Source organism: Schistocerca serialis, chromosome 11, assembly GCF_023864345.2.
Source record: "Schistocerca serialis cubense isolate TAMUIC-IGC-003099 chromosome 11, iqSchSeri2.2, whole genome shotgun sequence".
NCBI classification, from domain to species: domain Eukaryota; kingdom Metazoa; phylum Arthropoda; class Insecta; order Orthoptera; family Acrididae; genus Schistocerca; species Schistocerca serialis.
In genome coordinates this window covers 98,715,135-98,736,091 of record NC_064648.1, presented here as the reverse complement: position 1 = coordinate 98,736,091, position 20,957 = coordinate 98,715,135, and the positions used below count along the sequence as shown (strand labels likewise).

At 42.7% G+C, this 20,957-nt stretch overlaps 1 protein-coding gene across 3 annotated transcripts in view; it reads right to left on the bottom strand.

The window, feature by feature from the left end:
- LOC126426732 (sorting nexin-13-like) overlaps nt 1-20,957 on the bottom strand; it is a 399,890-nt gene that overhangs the window by 357,050 nt on the left and 21,883 nt on the right. For all 3 annotated transcript variants that reach the window (XM_050088694.1, XM_050088696.1, XM_050088695.1), the window contains exon 2: nt 9,587-9,699. In XM_050088694.1, coding sequence (XP_049944651.1) covers nt 9,587-9,699 — 113 coding nt within the window. The remainder of the gene's footprint in view (nt 1-9,586; nt 9,700-20,957) is intronic.

The following is a 20,957-nucleotide window of genomic DNA, read 5'->3' as shown; positions in this document are numbered from 1 at the left end:
ATAAATAAAATGTCTATAAAAGATCACACTTCACAATGTACTTGCAGTGAGAAATGCACAATTCCTGAAATCCATTGTCTGTGGTTTCTGGCCTGCCAAGGAGCGCCACAGACCTTGAAAATCCACTGCATTACACATACACAAAGAGACCCGGCCTGTGGGCTGATCGGTGAGACTAGATCCGACAGGCAGGACCTGCCTATTAGTGGGAAACGACAGGCTTCAGATAGGCAGACCCAATCGGTTAAGAGATACCGGCAGAAATGGCATGCAGTTTTGACCCCTTACAGAAATCCACTCGTGTAGCCAGCTATTCACGTGCCACAGATACGTTGATGCAATGAGATCGTGGTGACCAATCCATGCAATAGATAACTTGTGCAAATACTCTAAGAGTCGATATTAATGACACACACACACACACACACACACACACACACACACACACAACTACCGTCTCTGGCTGCTGCATCAACCATATCTGAGAATCAGATACAAACAAACCACCCCTCACGCCTCCATGCCTCTCATCGGCAGCTGCTAGGCTAGTGGCAAGGTGGTGGCAGCACTGGCTGCAAGCTGAGGGGAGTGGTAGGAAGGGGAGAAGCAGTAAGAGAGAGAGAGAGAGAGAGAGAGAGAGAGAGAGAGTAGGGAAGTAGCGCACATACTCGGCTGCGCCCAGCCAGCGACAATGCACGACATCTCAGTAAGCAAACCATTCCAACTGTTTACACAAAAACAAGATTTTTCGAGTGTTGTTTGCACCTTTCCCTTTGTGTGTCTCTTGTCCTCAAGTCTCTCATATTTGGTTGCAAATTTTAGTGTGTAGTCGGTTGGTTGACTCTTTCCCTTTTTTGTTGTCGTGGTCAGTCAACTAGTCTCCAGTCATCTTCTTTTGTTCTGTTTCTTTTTGTCTGGTGTCTTCGTGTCTGTAGTGTTCGTTACCGCATTTGTGTTCTTTTAGGGCCTGGGGGGGAGTCTCCTTCCCCTTGGGGTTTTACCTGCTTCGTGCATTTCTGTCTCGCCTGTTTTTGGAATGGGGGACTGATGACCTTAGCTGTTTAGTCCCCCTTAAACATCCCCACAACCACCACCACCACCACCACCACCACCACCACCACCACCGCAGAAATAATCCTTAGAATGTGACCTTTAATTACCAATATTCATTTTTCCACACCAGCCAATTGGATACACTTCTGCCAATGATGAACACTTTTCTTAAGCCATCAAGGAAGATGTCAACACTATTTCCGCAGCCACGGTCTCACAGTTCTCTTGACATCTTCATCAGAAGCATAATGATGTCCCTGCAGATTGTCTTTCATTATCGGGAACAGGTGGAAGTGAGACAGTGCTAAATCTGGACTGTAGCAGGATGTCGTACGGTGGTGAGATTCTGTCCGTGAAGTCTGCTGTGGTGGCACGTGAAGTGTGTGCCTAAGCAAAGCAACAATGTGACCCACACATTCTTGTGAAATGCCGGTTGTGCTTGCAATTTCTCTCTGAGTGATACGACGATTGTCCCGAATCAGTCTGTCAACATTTTGCTAGTGAAACTCTGTGGTTGCTGTCACAGGACCTACAACTCTTTGTTTGTCACGCAGGTCATATGTTTCTGCCTCAACATCTTTAAACTTACTCGCCCAATGACACACAGTACTCACATCAACATTATCACCATAAACTGCTTTCATTCTCTGATGAATCTCCTTTGAGGTGACCGCTTCTGCTGTCAAGAATTTAATGACTGCACGTTGCTTAAATCGCACTGACCGACCGTCTGCACAGGGTTCCGTACTTTACACTGTAACAAGACAACCGTTCAGCACTAAGGCTTGCCGCCAACTGGAGCTGTAGAGAAGAGGCTGCGGAACAAGCCACTACCTGCCACATACGAGTACTGCCAACTGTTGGAGAGCTACGAACGTGGAGGCACTTCCACATCTGTCAACAATTCATCATGGAAGACAACTTGCTGCATCCTTCCTACCAAGATATCTCCAATCGAGTCACAAATTTCTCTTGATACCACATACCATCATATGTTTCATAATAAGCAGAAGAAATACTGATCTACATGACTGCCTTGAGCCAAAGATTCCAGTCCGTTATGTGAGAAGTGTGTGTATTGGGTTTTAAATAATCAATGTTTCTGGCATCCTTGCTGGCTGACACAGAGGTGGTCATTTTGTTTGAGATATTTCATTATGTCTGAGCTCAGAATATGTTCTAAGAGTCTACAAGAAACCGATGTCAAGGACATGCCATCTTTCTTGTAAATGGATATGATACAATAAACTGATGTAAAGGATACTGGACAGTAGTTTTGTAGATCACTTCTATTATGCTGCTTGTATACTGGGTGCATATTTTGGGTGTTCGAGGGATCTACAACAGATTATAGTTGAAGGAGGGGCAAACTCAGCCGCAAATTCAGTGTACGATCTGAGAGGGATACCATCGGGACCTGGAGCTTTGTTCCAATTTTAACAGTTTCAGCTGTTTCTGAACACCACTGACACTAACATGTATTTTACTAAATTTTTCAGTCCATACAACCAAAAGACTATTAGCCAAAATGGCTTCACGCATTGGTCTCACGATAGCCAAACGTGTTCATTTGGCATCTCTCTAACTGTAGCCCAATGGTTTGTTTTACACCTATTATGCAGCTGTGTCTCCTTCTTTAGAAGTTGTTTAATTTAGAAAATTAATTACTAGTTGAGCCTCTGAAGATCTACCCACCATTAGGAGCTAAACATCAAGCACAGAAATACGCCTTAAAGCAGGGCCGGTTCATCGGTCTGCCCGTGCAAGCCGGCTCCTGCTCATACCTCTGCAGTGAGCAACTGTCCGGCTCACGGTGAATAACGGCGTGAGAAGGGGAGGGCAGGACAAGTTTGGAACGAGGCAGCTAGGCATGAGGAACTATTGTCAACAAATCTATCCTACGACCACTAATGTTAGTCCTGCAGATATATATCAGTTCACTGTGGGTGATTAATGCCTTTTGTGGCAAACTGATTTCCTAAGACAGTTTCACTGGTGAGAAGTGACAAAGGAATGAAACTTAAATTTCGACAGACGAGGCAAAGAATATGGGCAAGCTCAGAACGAAATACAATATTTCTTACGACTGATGTAGCCTTTCAATAAATGTCATTTTCAGATGCAGTTTAAATTGAAATTAAGTTTTCGTGACTATTTTATTCACATATTAATATAATAGAGGGAAACATTCCATGTGGGAAAAATATATCTAAAAACAAAGATGATGTGACTTACCGAACAAAAGTGCTGGCAGATCGATAGACACACAAACAAACGCAAACAAACACGAAATTCAAGCTTTCGCAACAAATGGTTGCTTTGTCAGGAAAGAGGGAAGGAGAGGGAAAGACGAAAGGATGTGGGTTTTAACTGAGAGGGTAAGGAGTCATTCCAATCCTGGGAGCGGAAAGACTTACCTTGGGGAAAAAAGGACGGGTATACACTCAATACACACACACACACACACACACACACACACACACACACACACACACACACACATATCCATTCGCACATACACAGACACATGCAGACATTTGTAAAGGCAAAGAGTTTGGGCAAAGATGTCAGTCGAGGCGGAAGTAGAGGCAAAGATGTTGTTGAAAGACAGGTGAGGTATGAGCAGCGGCAAATTGAAATTAGCGGAGATTCAGGCCTGGCAGATAACGAGAAGAGAGGATATACTGAAGGGCAAGTTCCCATCTCCGTAGTTCTGACAGGTTGGTGTTAGTGGGAAGTATCCAGATAACCCAGGCGGTGTAACACTGTGCCAAGATGTGCTGGCCGTGCACCAAGGCATGTTTAGCCACAGGGTGATCCTCATTACCAACAAACACTGTCTGCCTGTGTCCATTCATGCGAATGGACAGTTTGTTGCTGGTCATTCCCACATAGAATGCATCACAGTGTAGGCAAGTCAGTTGGTAAATCACGTGGGTGCTTTCACACGTGGCTCTGCCTTTGATCGTGTACATCTTCCGGGTTACAGGACTGGAGTAGGTGGTGGTGGGAGGGTGCACGGGACAGGTTTTACACCGGGGGACGGTTACAAGGGTAGGAGCCAGAGGGTAGGGAAGGTGGTTTGGGGATTTCATAGGGATGAACTAACAGGTTACGAAGGTTAGGTGGACGGCGGAAAGACACTCTTGGTGGAGTGGGGAGGATTTCATGAAGGATGGATCTCATTTCAGGACAGGATTTGAGGAAGTCGTATCCCTGCTGGAGAGCCACATTTAGAGTCTGATCCAGTCCCTGAAAGTATCCTGTCACAAGTGGGGCACTTCTGGGGTTTTTCTGTGGGAGGTTCTGGGTTTGAGGAGATGAGGAAGTCGCTCTGGTTATTTGCTTCTGTACCAGGTCGGGAGGGTAGTTGCTTGTTGGTTTGACCTCCACCTGTCCAATCGCCAGCTTCACACATCCGTCCACATCAAACCCACCAACAGCAACAGTACCTCCATCATGACAGCTGCCACCCATTCCACATCAAACGGTCCCTTCCCTACAGCCTAGGTCTTCGTGGCAAACGAATCTGCTCCAGTCCGGAATCCCTGACCCATTACACCAACAGCCTGAAAACAGCTTTCGCATCCCGCAACTACCCTCCCGACCTGGTACAGAAGCAAATAACCAGAGCGACTTCCGCATCTCCTCAAACCCAGAACCTCCCACAGAAGAACCCCAAAAGTGCCCCACTTGTGACAGGATACTTTTCGGGACTGGATCACACTCTAAATGTGGCTTTCCAGCAGGGATACGACTTCCTCAAATCCTGTCCTGAAATGAGATCCATCCTTCAGGAAACCCTCCCCAATCCACCAAGAGTGTCTTTCCGCCGTCCACCTAACCTTCGTAACCTCTCTGTTCATCCCTATGAAATCTCCAAACCACCTTCCCTACCCTCTGGCTCCTACCCTTGTAACTGCCCCCGATGTAAAACCTGTCCCGTGCACCCTCCCACCACCACCTACTCCAGTCCTGTAACCCGGAAGATGTGCTCGAATGTATACCCGTCCTTTTTCCCCCCTAAAGTAAGTCTTTCCACTCCCGGGATTGGAAATGACTCCTTACCCTCTCCCTTAAAACCCACATCCTTTCGTCTTTCCCTCTCCTTCCCTCTTTCCTGACGAAGCAACCGTTTGTTGCGAAAGCTTGAATTTCGTGTGTATGTTTGTGTGTCTACCGACCTGCCAGCACTTTCGTTCGGTAAGTCACATCATCTTTGTTTTTAGATATACAGGGCGTTTCAAAAAGAAAGAGCAGATTTCAAACATTTATTTCTCAAAAACTACAAATGATAGAAACACAATTCCAACGGTCCTTCACTCAATATGAGTACCAAATGTTACACAACAAATATCAAAACTGTACCTCAATATGAGCACCATTTGTTACACGACAAATATCAAACCGGTATCTCATTTCTTGCCACACACGACGCAACTGGTCTTTAGTTACCGAATTCACAGCCGCAACAATTCGATGTCGTACCTCTTGAAGAGTAGCGGGCATAGGTGGGACATAAACACAGTCCTTTATGTACCCCCACAAATAAAAATCGCAGGGAGTAAGGTCTGGTGACCTGGGAGGCCACAGACGATGACATTGATCTTGTGCTCCTGCTCTTCCAATTTACCGTCCTGGAATGGTGTTATTTAGGTACCGTCGTACAGGTTCAGAGAAGTGTGGTGGGGCGCCATCTTGCATGAAGATGAAGTGATTTGAATCTTCCTGAAGTTGAGGAAATAGCCAGTTTTCTAACATGTCCAGGTAAATGGTTCCTGTGATAGTTTTCTCCATGAAAAAGAAAGGTCCATAAACTTTGTTTACCGAAATTGCACAAAAGACGTTAACCTTTGGTGAGTCTCTTTCATGTTGAATAACGTCCCTCGGAGTTTCACTCGCCCAAATTCGTACGTTATGCCGATTAACTTTACCAGAAATGTGAAACGTTGATTCATCTGAAAAAATTAATCGTTCGGCAAAATTGTCCTCTTCCATGTCCTGTAGAATTGCAGTTGAAAATTCGAACCTTTTGTTGTGGTCGTCAGGACGCAATGCTTGCAATAACTGCAGTTTGTACGGCTTCATGTGCAGACGCTTACTCAGAACGCGCCATACCGTTGTTTTAGACATGTTTAGTTCGTGACTTGCCCGTGTCGTGGATTTTCTAGGGCTCCTTTCGTAAGCTGCACGGACACGCTCGACATTTTCATCCGATGTGCGTGGACGACCCGTGCTTTTTCGCTTGCAGATGCAACCATCTTCTACGAATCTGTGATGCCACTCATAAATTTGCTTATGACGAGGCGGCTGTTTGTTGAATTGACGGCGGAATGCACGTTGCACACCAACAATGGACTCTAACTTTGCAAATTGCAGCACACAAAATGATCGTTCCTGTGGTGTCGTCGCCATTTTCCTACAAACAAACGCCAGCGCCACTGCGGATTTGCATGGAACTTCTGCGCGGACCATTGAAAAACTTTGAACCTTTCTCTGACAAGAAACGTTTGAATTGTGTTTCTATCATTTGTAGTTTTTGAGAAATAAATGTTTGAAATCTGCTCTTTCTTTTTGAAACGCCCTGTATTATTCACATATTAAATATAAAAATACTGAATGTCTTTGAATTCTACTTTTTAGCTTTTCACTGAAGCATCAATAGCTGGTACCTCTTTCCAAACAGTGTTACTTTGAAGGTAAGCTTTTAAGTTGCAGTCTGTGAGTCAGCCTCTGTGGATAGATTTCTCTCTAGAAAAGAGTTGTCCATACAAGCATGTAGGCCCAAACCCTGATACAGTCATAGCTGCAAACTTGTTAAGTTGCGGAAATTTATGACAAGCAAAAGTTTTATACACGACTACAAGACTCATTTTATTTTGAAATTTATCGCGCAACTGCCTGTCACACTATGCCCTCAAGTTACAATTGTAGCTAGCCTGCATTCACTGCGTCTTGAAAACTGATGCTGCTGTGTCTGACCTTCACTCCAAGGTTGTTTACCAGGCCATAACATTGCTTTTCATCAAGTTATAAAGAGCTACTCTCCACTTTAAACTGAGTGTACAAAAGCTTGCATCTAAGGCTACAGTCAACTTAACACACAGTGACTCCTCTGAAGGCAGGGCACAGTTTGCACATAGTGACATCCGATTACTGCACTTTAGTGCAAGCACGCACTATCCAGGTGGCAAGAAAGCTCGAGCACTCACGCTCGCTTAGCAACCTCCTGAACGGGCCTGCTTAGCCCGTAACCTAATGTTTGTATAAGAAAACTGACGAAGTAGGTAAGTAATGGCTGTGAAAGACTGTGGTATACAAATATTAATCGACGACATTTGTAGCCTATCGAATGTAGCAAGATAGGGTACAGGAACCACAGAAGGTGGTCCTAACGACTTCGCCAACAGTGTACGAGACGTGTAGCAGCTGCGATTCACAAAACTACCGTCCAATATACCTGACACTGATTTGATGCAGAATCTTACAACATTCTGAGCTCAAATACAGTAAGGTATCTTGAACCAGCATGGATTCCGAAAACACCAATCGTGTGAATCCCAACCCGTACTTTCTCACATGACATACTGAAAGTTTTGGATCAAGGCAACTAGATAGAAGTATTATCTCTTGATTTCTGGAAAGCATTTGATTCAGTACCACATCTACACTTATTGTCAAAAGTACGATCGTATGGTGTATCAAGTGAAATTTGTGACTGGATTGAGGACTTTTTGGTAGGTTGGCTGGAGACTCATCATCAGACGTAGAGGTAACTTCCGGTGTGCCTAGGGAAGTATGTTGGTATCCCTGTTGTTCATGTTGTGTATTAATACACAATTTATTAATGACCTTGCAGACAATATTAATAGTAGCCTCAGACATTTTGGAGATGATGTGATTATCTTTAATGAAGTGCTATCTGAAAGTACATAAATGTTCAGTCAGCTCTTGAAAAGATTTCAACATGGTGCAGACATTGGCAGCTTGATTTAAATGTTCACAAATGTAAAATAGTGCACTTCACAAAAACACAAAAAATAGTATCCTAAGACTATAATATCAACGAAATACTGTTTGAAGTGGCCAACGCATGCAAATACCTGGGTGCAACACTTTGTAAGGATACAAAATGGAATCATCATGTAGGATCAGGTGTGGGTAAATCAGGTGGTACATTTCAGTTTACTGGTAGAATACTGGGGAAGCACAATCAATCTTCAAACGAGAATGCTTACAAATGACTTGTGCAAGCAGTTGTAGAATACTGCTCAATGTGTGGGACCCATACCAAATAGAACTAACAGGGGATATTGAACGTACACAGAGAAGGGCAGCACAGAAGATCACTGGTTTGTCTGATCCGTGGGAGAGCATCACAGAAATACTGAAGGAACTGCACTAAGACTTTTGGAGATAGACATAGACTATCCCGAGAAGTCTACCAACAAAGTTTCAAGAACTGGCTTTAAATGATAATTCTAGGAATATATCAACCCCGTACGTATTGCTCACATCGGGATCGTGAGGATAAGTTCGGAATAATTACTGCACGCACAGAGGCATTCAATCATACTAGGCACACTCCATACGTAAATGGAACAGGAAGAAACCCTAATAACTGGAACCGCCACTATCCGCACAATGGTTTGCAGAGTATAGATACACACCATGTGATATCCGGACCCTGGCAGAAAACGACTTAAAAGTTTTTGGCACCATCCACGGGTAATGCTGGAATTCAACATGGTGTTGGCCCACCCTTAGCCTAGATGAAAGCTTTCACTCTCGCGGGCATACGTTCAAAGAGCCGATTCTTCACGGAGTGCAGCACTGAGGAAAGGTACCGATGTCAGTCGGTGAGGCCTGGCACAAAGTCAGCGTTCCTAAACATCCCAAAGGTGTTCTGTAGGATTCAGGTCAGGACTGTGCAGGCCAGTCCATTACAGGGACCTTACGGTTGTGTAACCACTCCACCACACGCTGTGCATTACGAATAGATGCTCAATTGTGTGGAAAGAAGCAATTGCCATCCCTGATTTGCCCTTTGACAGTGGGAAGCAGGAAGGTGCTTAAAACATCAGTGTAGGCCTGTGCTGTGATAGTGCCACGCAAAACAACAAGTGGTGCAAGCCCCCTCCACGAAAAACACGACCAAACCATAACAGCACTGCCTCCTAATTTTACTGTTGGCACTACATACGCTGACAGATAATGTTCACGGGGCATTCGCCATACCCACACTCTGCCATCGGATCGCCATATTGTGTACTGTGATTTGTCACTCGACACAATGTTTCTCCACTGAATTCCGTGAGTTCCAAGGAGCATCCCATTTTGCTCTCTCACGATGTCTAACGACCACTGAGGTCGCTGATACGGAGCACCTGGCAATAGGTGGCAGCACAATGCACCTCTTATGAAAAATGTACGTTTTTGGAGGTATCCGGATACTTTTGATCACACAGTGTAGCTGTAGATGCAGACGAGGAAGCGATTTGCTCAGTGGGGAGCGCAGGCTCGCCGCACTCACCCGACAATGAAGACGGCGAGGCAGACGGCGAGTGTGGCGCACCACCAGACGCCGAACGTCGTCAGGCACAGCGCCAGCACCAGCCCGCCCCAACCCAGGACCGCTGCTGAAACCTGTGACACAAAAACGGACTGGTAACGGGCGACACGCCGTCGTCACAGACACCACTGCTGCACATTTCACAAAATGTTTGTGTGTCCAATCTCACTTCCACATATACACTGACGAACCAAAATATGATGACCACCTGCTTAATAACTAGTCTGTCTGTCTTTGGAACTAAATACGTTACTAAGCCTACTTATCAGGGATCCAACAGTTTTGCGGTAGGTTTGTAGCGGTATGTCTACGTACAGGTCACGTAGTTCAAGTAAATAACGGGCTGTCTATTTGCGTACGCAGTGATGGAGCCCAATAGTGACACAGGTGGGTTCCACAGGATTTATATGAGGCGAATTTGGCCACTGAGACACGAATTTGTGTTCCTCCTCAAACCACTGTAGTACAATTCTGGCTCCGAGACATGCACAATTATACTGAAAGGTGACACTGCCGTTCGGGAAGACACCGAGCGTGAAGGGATGCAGGTCATTCGGAGCTGTCAGCGTGTCTTTGATTGCTACCACAGGTCCTATACGACAGCAGGAGAATGTCTCCCATAGCATAGTACTCCTCCAACCAGCTTGTGTCTGGTGTGCTGCAAGTTTTGAGCCCCCGCTATCTCGATGACAGCATCTTTGGAGACAGTCGTCGACTTAAGAGTAGTAAAAATGCGATTCACGTGACAAGCCAACACATTTCCTTTGGTCGACGGTCGAACTCCGACACTCCCGTGACGACTCCGACCTTAACTGACGGTATCTTTGGGTCAACATGTGAACACATATGGTCGGTCTGCTGTGGAGCTCTGTGTTCAACAACGTATGATGAACAGTGTGCTCCAAAACACTTGGGCATGCACCAAGATTTGGCTCTTTTGGCAGAGCAGACAAGCATCTGAACCCCATGTTCTCTGAAGAGTTGAGGAGGTCCAGCCATTTAGTGCCTAATGGTAGTTTCATTGCTCTTCTACCTCTTTCCATGGATGCTCACAACAGTAGCATGTGAATATTCCATCAGCTTTGCCATTTTTGAGATACTTGTTCACAAACTCTGAATAATAATAATAATTAATAATAATAACAACAACAACAACAACCTGCCCTTTGTGTCCAAGCCACTTATCTCAACGGATTCCCCCATTTGCAGCCCATGATTTAACTAGGTTGATCCCCCTTCCGTGTCTGCTCCACTTACACGGTTTTGTTACCATGTCACATGCCCAAAATGCCACCAGCCGGCGTCCAATGCCACAGTGGACAGTGGTCAAAATGTTTTGGCTGACCAGTGTACACATTTTGAGCAAGCAAAACTGATCAATCAGACCCACAGGTACACACTGATGGTCACACATTAAATGAAACACTGCGGGTAAAATTCCTTAGGGTAAGTTACAATGGAGTCAATACATGAATACACTAGTCCAGAATCTTTAGAACCGCCATTATTTAACACCGTAAACTGCTGTTTATTTTATTTTTTAATGTATGACCAGTTTTAGTTGAAGACCAGTATCTGGCACAGGTTTAGTTACCAGAAATAGTTACACATGCATTACTTTCTTGTAATATAGGACCACACCTGCTATACATTTTTTAATATTATCATCTAACTTTCAATTGCTGGAATTTAATTTTTACAACTGTAATTTCAGCATAATGGCATCTTCGAGTGTAAGGTTTTGACATATAGGCTTATGTTACGCACAGATAACAAAAAATGTATTGAGGCAATGTACACAGTCGGTAGATGTGTCATTCTGTTGCAAACAATTTCAAGTTTCACATAAAAGTGTCAAGCTCCATTTTGGTTTGAAGTGACTACTATTTGCGATGTGGCAAACATCCCACTGATGATCAATTTCTTCACAAACTCGTTGCAGCAAATCACTAGTAGCTTGTGCAATGACAGCATAGATTCAAATTTTCAGGCTGGCTAAATTTTTTGGTAATGGAGGAACATGCATACCATCTTACGAAAACCCTGAGAAAGAAGTCCAGTGGTGTCAAGTTTGGGGAGCAATGCAACTGGCCCTTCATGGCCAATTTACCGAATGGAAAGTAATTATCTAGGAAACCATGAACATCTGTGGAATTATAAACTTTTCAAGCGTATATGGATATACAATACCAGTGACAGTTTTCCCCATGAAGAACAAAGGTCCGTACACTTTCAATTTGCTAAGGGCACAAAACACTTTAACTTTGGGACTGTCACAAACTTTTTCCAGGGTTGCATATGGATTTTCACTGCCCCATATTCTGCAATTCTGGGTGTTCACCGCGTCACTGATATGAAATGTCGACTCATCAACATGTCTGTGCAGAATTCCCCATGAGCAACCTTAAGCTGCATCACTAATATGCTGTGCCATTTTGAATCTGTATGGTTCACAAGTGAAAACGTCTTCGCAGTACTCACCATACAGTCTCTTGTGGCATGCCACTCTCACAAGACACACGTCACATTGACTTTTGTCATCAACATGCAGGTGATCTGCTGATTTATCATGTTACAGTGAACAACCTGTCTCAATGAAGTTCTTGGGCCAAGAGTAAATTTTAGGCTTGGTCAGAGGTTCTTTAGCATATTCGGTAAGAAATTCACACCAAACACTTGTTGCAGACTTCGTTTCATGAAAGCAAAACACACAGCGAGCATGCTCCTCACCAATGAAAGTAGCCCTCTTAACTGGGCTCTATGCTGGCGCTCCTGGTGGTAGAATGGGGTACCGATCCACTGTGAGAGTCGTACTTGACGTTGCTTGCTACGAAATGACACATGTACTGATCCTGTAAGTTATCTACACAAATTTCTGTATCATTCCAAAGTTGCAAAGTCCTTTCTGACTCAGCCTGTATAATTAATAGATAATAATAAAATTACATTGTTATGTCTCCATAACCTATATGACACAATCTTATACTTGAAACTTGCTTAATGCCAAAACTGCAATCATAGAAATAAAAAAGTTTCATATACAACAGTGTGCTGAGAAATAATGCCTTCAAATCTTTGTGTATTTTTTCTCATTATCAGTTGATGTATTACATGTAATTGTTATTACTGGGTCAACTTTCCCAGTTGTTACCTTCTGCCACTACAGTGCTCAGAATCGTAGCGTGTAATATAACTGTGTTAGTGCACGAGGAGTTTGAAGTAAACGGTGGTCCTAACCTCAATGTGTGTGACAACTCAGAGTGGGCAACTGCATACAGCAACCAACGAGACTCATCAGAATCATCCTGATGAACTCGGAGAAAATCATCTCATAGCACAGACACCGTTCTCAGGCAAATGTAGCATATCACGAGAGTGTGCACGGGCTATCACTGCAGAACTGCATTACAGAAATCTGTGTACACAGTGGGTGCCCTGAATCCTCACGCTTGATATGAAACAGGATACTGGACATCAGTCAACAATTTTTTGTGTTTAGAGGGTGAGGTTGATGGATCCTTTAACAACATTGTGACAAATGATGAATGCTGGGTTCGCCATTTTGACCCGAAAACCAAGAGAGCATCAGTGGCCATAAAAGATCGGTGGTGCCAAATAAATTTATGACTGCGGAATCAGCAGACAAAGTCACACTCGCCACATTCTAGGATGTTCAAGTTGTGGTGCATTTGGAACTCGTAAACTCTCCGAGATACTGCGAGGCTCCCAGGAAAGCACAAATTTGACGAGTTCGCCCACACACGGAGCACCCTCTCCTTCACCAGAACAATGTCATACCACATGCAAGAGCAGCGGCATCAGCAAAAATCTGACGCCTCGAGTTCACTGTCGTCGACTGTCATTCGTATAGTCCGACTTGGCCCCATCCAGTTTTCATTTGCTTCCAATATTGAGAAATGTGTCCATTGCCATGGTGACTGTTGAGAAATAAATACGTAGGTATGAAGAATAAAAATGTGAAATGTTAACAGTGTGTTTTGTTTAAAAACACTTACGAGTTTCGCGTAAAAAATGTGGAGGCATTACTTTTCAGCACGCCTTTGTATATGTCCAAAAAGAATTCAACGACAAAAATATAGTATTTATTAATCATGTTTAAGTCATGCAGAGAGAGGTCAGTCGATTGGTTGGTTTGGGGGAAGGGACCAAACAGCTACATAGAAATCAATGGAGGAACAATACAAACAGCACAGTCCAGTCCAGTCCAGTCAAGGAGAAAGGGTAATGTGCAAACAAAGAGGGAAAAGGGACGTCACGGCAGTAGGAAGAGGAAGCAACAGGAAGTGGCTGGGTGGAAACAAAGAGAGCAGCAGTGCCCCAGAAACCCTGCACATGGTGGGGCACTATCACAGTTACCAAAATGTTCCGACACCCACACCGTACCGTTATCACGGTACAATGGCGACAACACCAGATAAGAAGATACAAGAAACTAGGAAACAAAACAGCATAACAGACCTGACAAAATGTAGGGAGAACCTCATGTAAAGGTAACTGGCACTGCATGCATGTACCTCTCATTGATAATCATGGTAAACATAGGAAGTCGGCAAAATGCTGGCTGATTATAGAGTCACTTTCAGCTGCTTGAATAAACCTTTCCACGTAATGATAAGAAATAGGGAGAGTGGAAGAAAGGTAACAATACAATTCCGATGACAGTCTCGTATACTGGTGGATCAAAAATAGACGACGTGTTGGCGTCCCGGGGTATATGGCACAAAGCACGATCTCTGTAGGGAAGCTGCCTATGGTATTCCAGGCAGAGCTATCTTCTATTAGGACGTCTGCAGAGGACAATATATGTACACGTTACACCGATCGTAGCATTTACATTTATTCAAACAACCAAGCAGTTCTGAAATCTCTCATCAGGCTCTGCAACAAGATTCAGAATCACTGCAGAGTACCATGAAAGCTTTGTGAGGCTAAGTAAAAGCAGCAGGGTAAACCTGCTGTGGGTCGCTGGTCACTCTGGAATTGGTGGTCAAGATTGAGCTGATAGACTCACCAGGACAGAGCCAATATCAGACCGGAACCTGCATTAACAATCGGTAAAGTGAAGGCAAAATCAAAACTATGTAGCTGGATCGAGAAGTGACGCGTAGAATATCAGACAAACCCAAAATCAAAAATGGCACGCTAGTCGGGTGAAAATCGTGTTTTAAGAGAAGGTGTGTAATCCTGGGTTCTAACAGTGGCAGATTAAACTCGTGATAGTTCTAATGAGTGGTCACTCGAACTTCAGGAAATACGTGCGGATAATGGATACAGAGAAAGAAGCTTCCAAGTGCAGACTACGTGGTACGGAGGATCAGACCCCGTCACATTTAATCTTCCAATGATAAGTACTGGAAGCCTAAAGACACAAAATGTTTGGGGTCATTAATTCCTGAAGAAATTTTGGCTAACAGAACTAGTAAAGAGACTCCTATCACATCGTAAGGGCACTAGTTGGCTTTTCGAGGATGAAAGGGAGAAATGCCACATAATCAGCTCAGTTTCAGTGCTGGCAACAGGAGTTTAGGCCCACTGTTGATTGCCTTCTTGCTTAAATCAAATCAGCCCAATTTATGCTGGATAAGTCTTTGGCACTACTGGCATTTTCTGTGACCTATTACAAGCCTTTGACTGTGTGAACCACAGCATTCTCTTAAGTAAATTAGAATATTATAGTGTCACCGGCAATGCTGTGAAATGGTTTGAGTCTTATCTATCTAACAGGGAATGAAGGGTGTCGTTGCTAAATACCTGTGCAGTAAACAGTCAGTCTTCATCTGACTGAGAATTAATAACATGTGTTGTTCCTCAAGGTTCCATCTTGGGTCCACTGCTTTTTCTTGCGTACATTAATGACCTGTCACCTGTTACATTGCCAGATGCTAAGTTTGTTTTGTTTGCAGATGATACAAACATTTCAATAAGTATCAAGTCAAGTACAGATTTATATAAATAGTTGCTAATCAAATTTTCACTGACATTAATAAATGGTTTAAAGCTAATTGTTTAAAGCTAATTCACTGTCACTAAATTTTGAGAAGGCCCACTATAGGCAGTCCAGAGCCTGTAAGAGATTTCCTTCCAGCATGTGTATAACATATAAAGACATGCAGATAGCAGAGGTTGACTATTAAATTTCTGGGATTACAACTCGATAACAAATTCCATTGGGAATGGCATACCACAGAATTGCTGAAGTGCCTAAACAAGTCTGTATTTGCAGTGAGAATGTTGTCAGATGCAGGGAAAAAAAAAACCACCAACAACAACTTGCATACTTTCATTCTATTATATCATACGGAATCATATTAGGGGGTAACTCATCCAACCAAACAAAGATTTTAGGGTGCAAAAGCATGTGATAAGAATCATTTGTGGTGTAAATTCAAGATCATCGTGTAGAAAACTGTTCAAGGAACTTTGTATTCTAACCTCTGCTTCTCAGTATATTTATCCTTAATGAAATTTGTTGTAAGTAATACATCTCTCTTTCCAACCAATAGCTCAATACATAATATCAATACTATGAATAAGAACAATTTACATAAAGACCTAAAATCACTTACCTTGGTCCAAAATGGGGTCCAATATTCAGGAACACACATTTTTAATAATTTACCAGCAACCATTAAAAACTTGGTTTCAGATAAAGCACGGGTTTTGATAGCCAACTCCTTCTACTCTCTAGATGAATATCTTAACAGCGACAGTTAAGCCAGCTTAAGTAAAAATGACTGTCAGATTTTAGTTCTCACCGCACTTGGTCACAACAGTCAAGATTAGGTATTTTTTGTATGATACATTTATTAACAGTGCATAACAACTTTTCATTCTGACAGCGTGTTAATTCTGTAAATTTTAGATGTCACAGTTTACCGCATTGTATTCATCTATTTTAACAATCTCCTGAAAAATGATCAGGGTAGTAAGAATTATATTAAAATGTTCTATGTTTTTATGTTATCCTTTCTGAGATGTTTCTCACCCACGAAAATCATCTCATTTTTTGGGTCTATGGAACGAAAACTTAATCTAATCTAATATATTTTGTATATGATTATAGTTCTTTTACAAAACTTTTTGACTTCACAATTCCTGGATAATCAGGCAAAATTTTACGAATTTTAAGCTTTAATATACCAACTGACCTGCCTACACTGTGAAGCGTTCTATGTGGGAATGACCAGCAACAAACTGTCCATTCGCATGAATGGACACAGGCAGACAGTGTTTGTTGGTAATGAGGATCATCCTGTGGCTAAACATGCCTTGGTGCACGGCCAGCACATCTTGGCACAGTGTTACACCGTCCGGGTTATCTGGATACTTCCCACTAACACCAACCTGTCAGAACTCCGGAGATGGGAACTTGCCCTTCAGCATATCCTTTCTTCTCGCTATCCGCCAGGCCTCAATCTCCGCTAATTTCTAATTTCAATTTGCCGCCGCTCATACCTCACCTGTCTTTCAACTTCATCTTTGCCTCTGTACATCTGCCCCGACTGACATCTCTGCCCAAACTCTTTGCCTTTACAAATGTCTGCTTGTGTCTGTGTATGTGTGGATGGATATGTGTGTGTGTGTGCGAGTGTATACATGTCCTTTTTTCCCCCTAAGGTAAGTCTTTCCGCTTCCGGGATTGGAATGACTCCTTACCCTCTCCCTTAAAACCCACATCCTTTTGTCTTTCCTTCTCCTTCCCTCTTTCCTGACGAGGCAACCATTGGTTGCGAAAGCTAGAATTTTGTGTGTATGTTTGTGTTTGTTTGTGTGTCTATCGACCTGCCAGCGCTTTTGTTTGGTAAGTTTCATCATCTTTCTTTTTATATATATATATATATATATATATATATATATATATATATATATATATATATATATATATTTTTTTTTTTTTTTTTCCCGAAAACCAGTGCCGCATTGCCCAGGACTAGTAGGGAACCAGACAGAGTATTCTACATTGCGTGGAATTGAGGTGAAAAGGTAGGATCCTTACTGCGACTCCTGGTGACTGATAAGTACCCCCGACTCAAATGGCAAAAACTGATTAAAAATGATTTTAAAGTACGGGAGATGAGTGTGTTCTACTGCATATCAGTGTCATTTATCTGTGAAATTCATTTGTGTACACACTGTGTTTGAAAAGGCACTTGATAATATGAACATGAGAACACTATGGAAACATAGTAGCTGAACAAGTACATCCATCTCAACTCAGGCGCTTTAAAGTCTACATGTAAACACCAAAATTGTTATAGCTGTGGAAAACTTAACTACAAAGCCAGTGAACACAAACAAAGGAGCACGAAAAGGATCCTGTGTTTCCCTGACATTCTACAATATATACATAGCTCGAGGGAATGGTAAATGGAAAATGGTGAATAAGAAAGGAGTACTTTTAGATCGCTATGCTAGACTAAATGCAAGACCCGTGTCCAGATGAATTAATACCAACTGCGAAGAATGAAGATGACAGTCATATGAGAGACTAAGTTGCAGCAGACAGCCTCGAGAAAGCAGTCTAAAATTGTCCGAAGGTAAAATGAAAGTGATAGCATTTCCGGGTATAAGACCGTAAGAGCAAAAATAGTCTTGAACAATAAAATTTAGAACAAATGAAATATTTTAAGTATTTAAGATGCAACACCACATATTAACACAACCACAATGTGGACTAAAAATTAAATAAACTTACTTCCATATGTTGAATGTTTGTTAAAAAGAAAAATGTGGAATAACGCCAGTTAAGAAACCAAGCTGAAGTTTTACGAGACCATATCAGCACCAAATTTTACTTGCGGAACCGTCGGAGATGACAAGACACCGAGTAAGTATTATGCGGGCTCAAGAAATGAGGTTTCAAATGAGAGTGGAAGGACGTACCGGAGAAGACTGCAAAATAAATGAGAGTGTAAGGAAATATCTACGAATTTGTAAGCTAAACAAAAAAATAAAGACAATACGAGAAAATGGGAGGAATATGTAGACTGCATCGGAGTAGAAAGACTGAAGGCCCCAATTATAAACACCCTGGAAAAAGGAATGTAGGAAGACCATACACGAGATGGAGTACAGTAACATCAACACCTATATGTACATGGCTACTCTGCAAATCATATTTAAGTGCCCAGCAGAGGGTTCATCAAACCACCGTAACAATAATTCTCTACTGTTACACTCTCGAATAGTGCATGGAAAAAATAAACACACATTTCTTTCTGTGCGAGCTCTGATTTCCCCTCATTTTATTACAGTGAGTATTTCGCACTACGTAGGACGGCGTCAGTAAAATATTTTCGCATTTGGAGGAGAAAGTTGGTGATTGAAATTTTGTGAGAAGATCCTGCGACAAGAAACACTTTCTTTTAATGATGTAAACCCCAAATCCTGTATCACGTCTGACACACTCCGCCCTAATTACTTGATAATACAAAACGTGCTGCCCTTCTCTCTCAATGAACTCCCTTAACCCTAAGGATCCCAGACTGCACAGCACTACTCAAAAAGAGGACAGACAAGCATAGTGTAGGGCAGTCTCTTTAGTAGATCTATTACACTTTCCAAGTGTTTCTAAGTGTTACCTTCCACGAAACATTTTCTGTGGATTCTTTCCAATTTAAGTTGTTCGTAATTGTAATTCCTAGGTATTTAGTTGGATTTATGGCCTTTAGATTTGATTGATTTATACACTTTTCATTCATCATTTTGGGTCAATTGCCAATTTTTGCACCATACATATATCTTTTCTAAATCGCTTTGCAATTTGTTTTGATTTTCTGAAGACTTTACTAGACAATAAATGACAGCACTGTCTGCATAACAACCTAAGACAGCTGCTCTGATTGTCTCCTAAACTGACATATATAGATAAGGAACAGCAGAGAACCCATAACAATGCCTTGGAGAACACTGGAAATAAAGTCTGTTTTAATTGACAACTTTCCGTCAGTTACTATGTACTGTCACCTCGCAGACACGAAATCACGAATCCAGTCGCATAACAGGCGACATTCCATAAGCACGCAACTTGACTTCGAGACGCTTGTGACGTACAGTGTCAAAAGCCTTCTGGAAATCTACAAACACGGAATCAATTTCAAATCCATTGTTGACAGCACTCACCATTTTGTGTGAGTAAAGAGCTGTGTGTGTTTCACAAGAATGATGTTTTCTAAATCTGTGTAGACAATGTGTCAATAGACCATTCTCTTCAAGGTATTCCCAATGTTCAGATACAATATATGTTAAAAAAATCCGGCTGAATGTCAACATCAATGCTAAAGGCATTTACCTATGAAATGAAGTTCAAAAGAAGAAGTAGTAGTAGTGTAGGTTGAATAAGAAACAATACCATGACAAAGATATGGACAATGAGATCATGTTTTTGATATTCGACTAATATTGAGTGGCTGCAGTGAAAATGGTGCAGTCAGTTCAGAAGTGGGTCTTCTCTAGTATGCATATTGTTCCATTTCTTTGTAGTTCTATTACTACATTGAAATTCCTCATTCGTGAAACGACAAATATGAGATGAATGTAAGACAACACAGCAACTTCTGTTTTGGGACCCGCACAGGTAGGCACATGTTAATGTGGCCACTTCCAGAATGGGGATGCACGCCGGCCCCGAATCAAATCCGTATGGCGGATTAAAGACAAAGGGCCAGTGTCTGTGCCAGCCCGGATGTGGCTTTGAGGCCGGTTCCCACATCCCACTATGTGAATACCTGGTTAGTTTCCACATTCAGCCTCATATTCAAGCTATGAGAGCATTTTGTACACTCTCTCACATCAGCACACAGAATTTTCTCTATATGCGAACAGATTGTGTACACTGCTTCTGTGCTGAGGGGGTGGGGAGGGGACTGATGACCTTAGCTGTTTGGTTTCCTTAAACACTCACTCAGCATCAGCTCTCTATTTCAAGAAATACTACTGCTGCATGTGTGGCCACATATTGTTTCAAGCAAACGTTTGGTTTTCAGCCAAGTTGTTGTTGTTGTTGTTGTTGTTGTTGTTGTCGTCGTCGTCGTCGTCGTCGTCGTCGTCGTCGTCTTCAGTCCAGAGACCGGTTTGATGCAGCTCTACATGCTACTCTATCCTGTGCAAGCTTCTTCATCACCCAGTACCTACTGCAACCTACATCCTTCTGAATCTGCTTAGTGTATTCATCTCTTGGTCTCCCTCTACGATTTTTACCCTCCACGCTGCCCTCCAATACTAAATTGTTGATCCCTCGATGCCTCAGAACATGCCCTACCAACTGATACCTTCTTCTAGTCAAGTTGTGCCACAAACTTCTCTTCTCCCC